The 2,311-nt window shown below is 45.0% G+C and overlaps 1 protein-coding gene across 3 annotated transcripts in view; it reads right to left on the bottom strand.

The window, feature by feature from the left end:
* Positions 1 to 1,978: 1,978 nt before the first annotated feature.
* LOC135911263 (fibrillin-2-like) overlaps positions 1,979 to 2,311 on the bottom strand; it is a 104,647-nt gene continuing 104,314 nt past the window's right edge. For all 3 annotated transcript variants that reach the window (XM_065443577.1, XM_065443497.1, XM_065443647.1), the window contains one exon: positions 1,979 to 2,264. In XM_065443577.1, the coding sequence (XP_065299649.1) occupies positions 2,114 to 2,264 (151 nt within the window). In that variant the 3' untranslated portion in view covers positions 1,979 to 2,113. The remainder of the gene's footprint in view (positions 2,265 to 2,311) is intronic.

Genomic DNA, 2,311 nt, shown 5'->3' on the forward strand with positions numbered 1-2,311 from the left:
ATGGCTCAACGATTGCAGTGCCAGAGTTCCCTCTGGTATACCGTTTGAAGCTCTTATTTGCAGCAGCTATAGGGCTCCTATCTCGCGCACCCATCTGGACGCGCTGCACTAGGGACCATATATATATATATATATATATATATATATATATATATATAAACGAGAAGAAAGGGGGTTAACCGAGGGACCCGATAATTATTAGTCATATAATGAGAAGCCAACAAACACTGACACCAAGTACAACATAGGGGAAATTGCATGTGCTTAATAAATGAAATAAAGTAATGATAAATTAATGGAAATGAAAGTGGATGAAAAAACAACTTGCCGCAGGTGGGAACCGAACCCACAACCTTCGCATGTCGCGTGCGATGCTCTACCAATTGAGCTACCGCGGCGGCGTTTCCCCATCCACTTTCTTGGGTATTTATGTGTACTAGTAGAACCCTGGGAGTGTTAGCCAGCGCCCCCACTCACAGACCTTGGCGGCGGACGTGGAACGTCTTTTTTGCCGCAGGCGTCACGAGAACGTGATCTTTTCGGGTGAAGGCAACTGGTCAATAAACCCACATATGCTACCTGAAGGCATCAATGTTGCCGGATTCGAGACCCTCGTTATGTAATAAACGAGAAGTCGGTTGTGGGTTCGGTTCCCACCTGCGGCAAGTTGTTTTTTCATCCACTTTCATTTCCATTAATTTATCATTACTTTATTTCATTTATTAAGCACATGCAATTTCCCCTATGTTGTACTTGGTGTCAGTGTTTGTTGGCTTCTCATTATATGACTAATAATTATCGGGTCCCTCGGTTAACCCCCTTTCTTCTCGTTTATTACATAACGAGGGTCTCGAATCCGGCAACATTGATGCCTTCAGGTAGCATATGTGGGTTTATTGACCAGTTGCCTTCACCCGAAAAGATCACGTTCTCGTGACGCCTGCGGCAAAAAAGACGTTCCACGTCCGCCGCCAAGGTCTGTGAGTGGGGGCGCTGGCTAACACTCCCAGGGTTCTACTAGTACACATAAATACCCAAGAAAGTGGATGGGGAAACGCCGCCGCGGTAGCTCAATTGGTAGAGCATCGCACGCGACATGCGAAGGTTGTGGGTTCGGTTCCCACCTGCGGCAAGTTGTTTTTTCATCCACTTTCATTTCCATTAATTTATCATTACTTTATTTCATTTATTAAGCACATGCAATTTCCCCTATGTTGTACTTGGTGTCAGTGTTTGTTGGCTTCTCATTATATGACTATATATATATATATATATATATATATATATATATATATATATATGTATGTATGTATGTATATGATACGAATTTGATTACGCCCAGCACCGGAGAAATATTCAAGGATATATTTTTTGTGCCTCGCAAGAGCATCACATACGCAGTAACCCAAGTTGACGTCATAGCGGTTAATGGCGGTTATTTGAAGAGCGACACGTGCGCAGTGCTTAGTGGCACAAGTTGTTCCTGCGGTTGGTTTCAGACGCGATTCCTTCATCACAGCATCCAGATGCCTCCACCCGTTAGGCCATGGACCACCCGGTGACCCAAGTTGGCGGGAAAACGGTTAGATTCATAGAAACGTACTGGAAAGCGCGTGAAGTATATTTAAGAATGCTAATTACATTAATATCCTCAGTGGTCATGAGTTACTCCTGTCCTGCGAGAACTAAACCTATCCAATTAATTATGGTTTCATTCACTCATTCCCCCAACCCTCAATATGCTGCTTCGCTAGACCAACAGTTCTACGCATTATATTTCCGGCCCTGCCATAATTAATCTAGACCACATCACGTATTCGTTCTTGTACCTAAATACATTTTGACATTCCAACCTATATGAATGCACTTAATAGTAGTCAATTATAACATAGTAGTATTAGAGTCACGTCATGGTGCCAGACAAAAGCGTGGAGCATTATAGTGAAGTATTAGAAAGTTGAGCTCATCGAGGCAGGCGTGGAGGTTTCAGTACTTTAATAATGTAGGCGTGGCTCGACTCGCTAACAGCTGCTGCTTTTCACGCCGCAGTGCAGCTAGTGTGGGGAAAAGGGCGATGAAAGATGAATGCCGGCCGAGCCGGCTTTCTCCGTGTTTATTCGGTGATGGCAACGTGGACACGAAGTCTGAATGCTCTGTTGTGGTGCTGAGACTCCTCCTCTGTGGGCGTTCTGCTTCCGATGTTCACTTTGTACACGCCCGGCTTCTCGATTGCCTCCGCCAGCTGCAGCGTCACTCCGCCGTCACTGCAATGAGTCGGCACTCTTGTCACGATCGAGACGCATGTACATGC

Source organism: Dermacentor albipictus, chromosome 1 (assembly GCF_038994185.2).
Source record: "Dermacentor albipictus isolate Rhodes 1998 colony chromosome 1, USDA_Dalb.pri_finalv2, whole genome shotgun sequence".
Lineage (NCBI taxonomy): Eukaryota > Metazoa > Arthropoda > Arachnida > Ixodida > Ixodidae > Dermacentor > Dermacentor albipictus.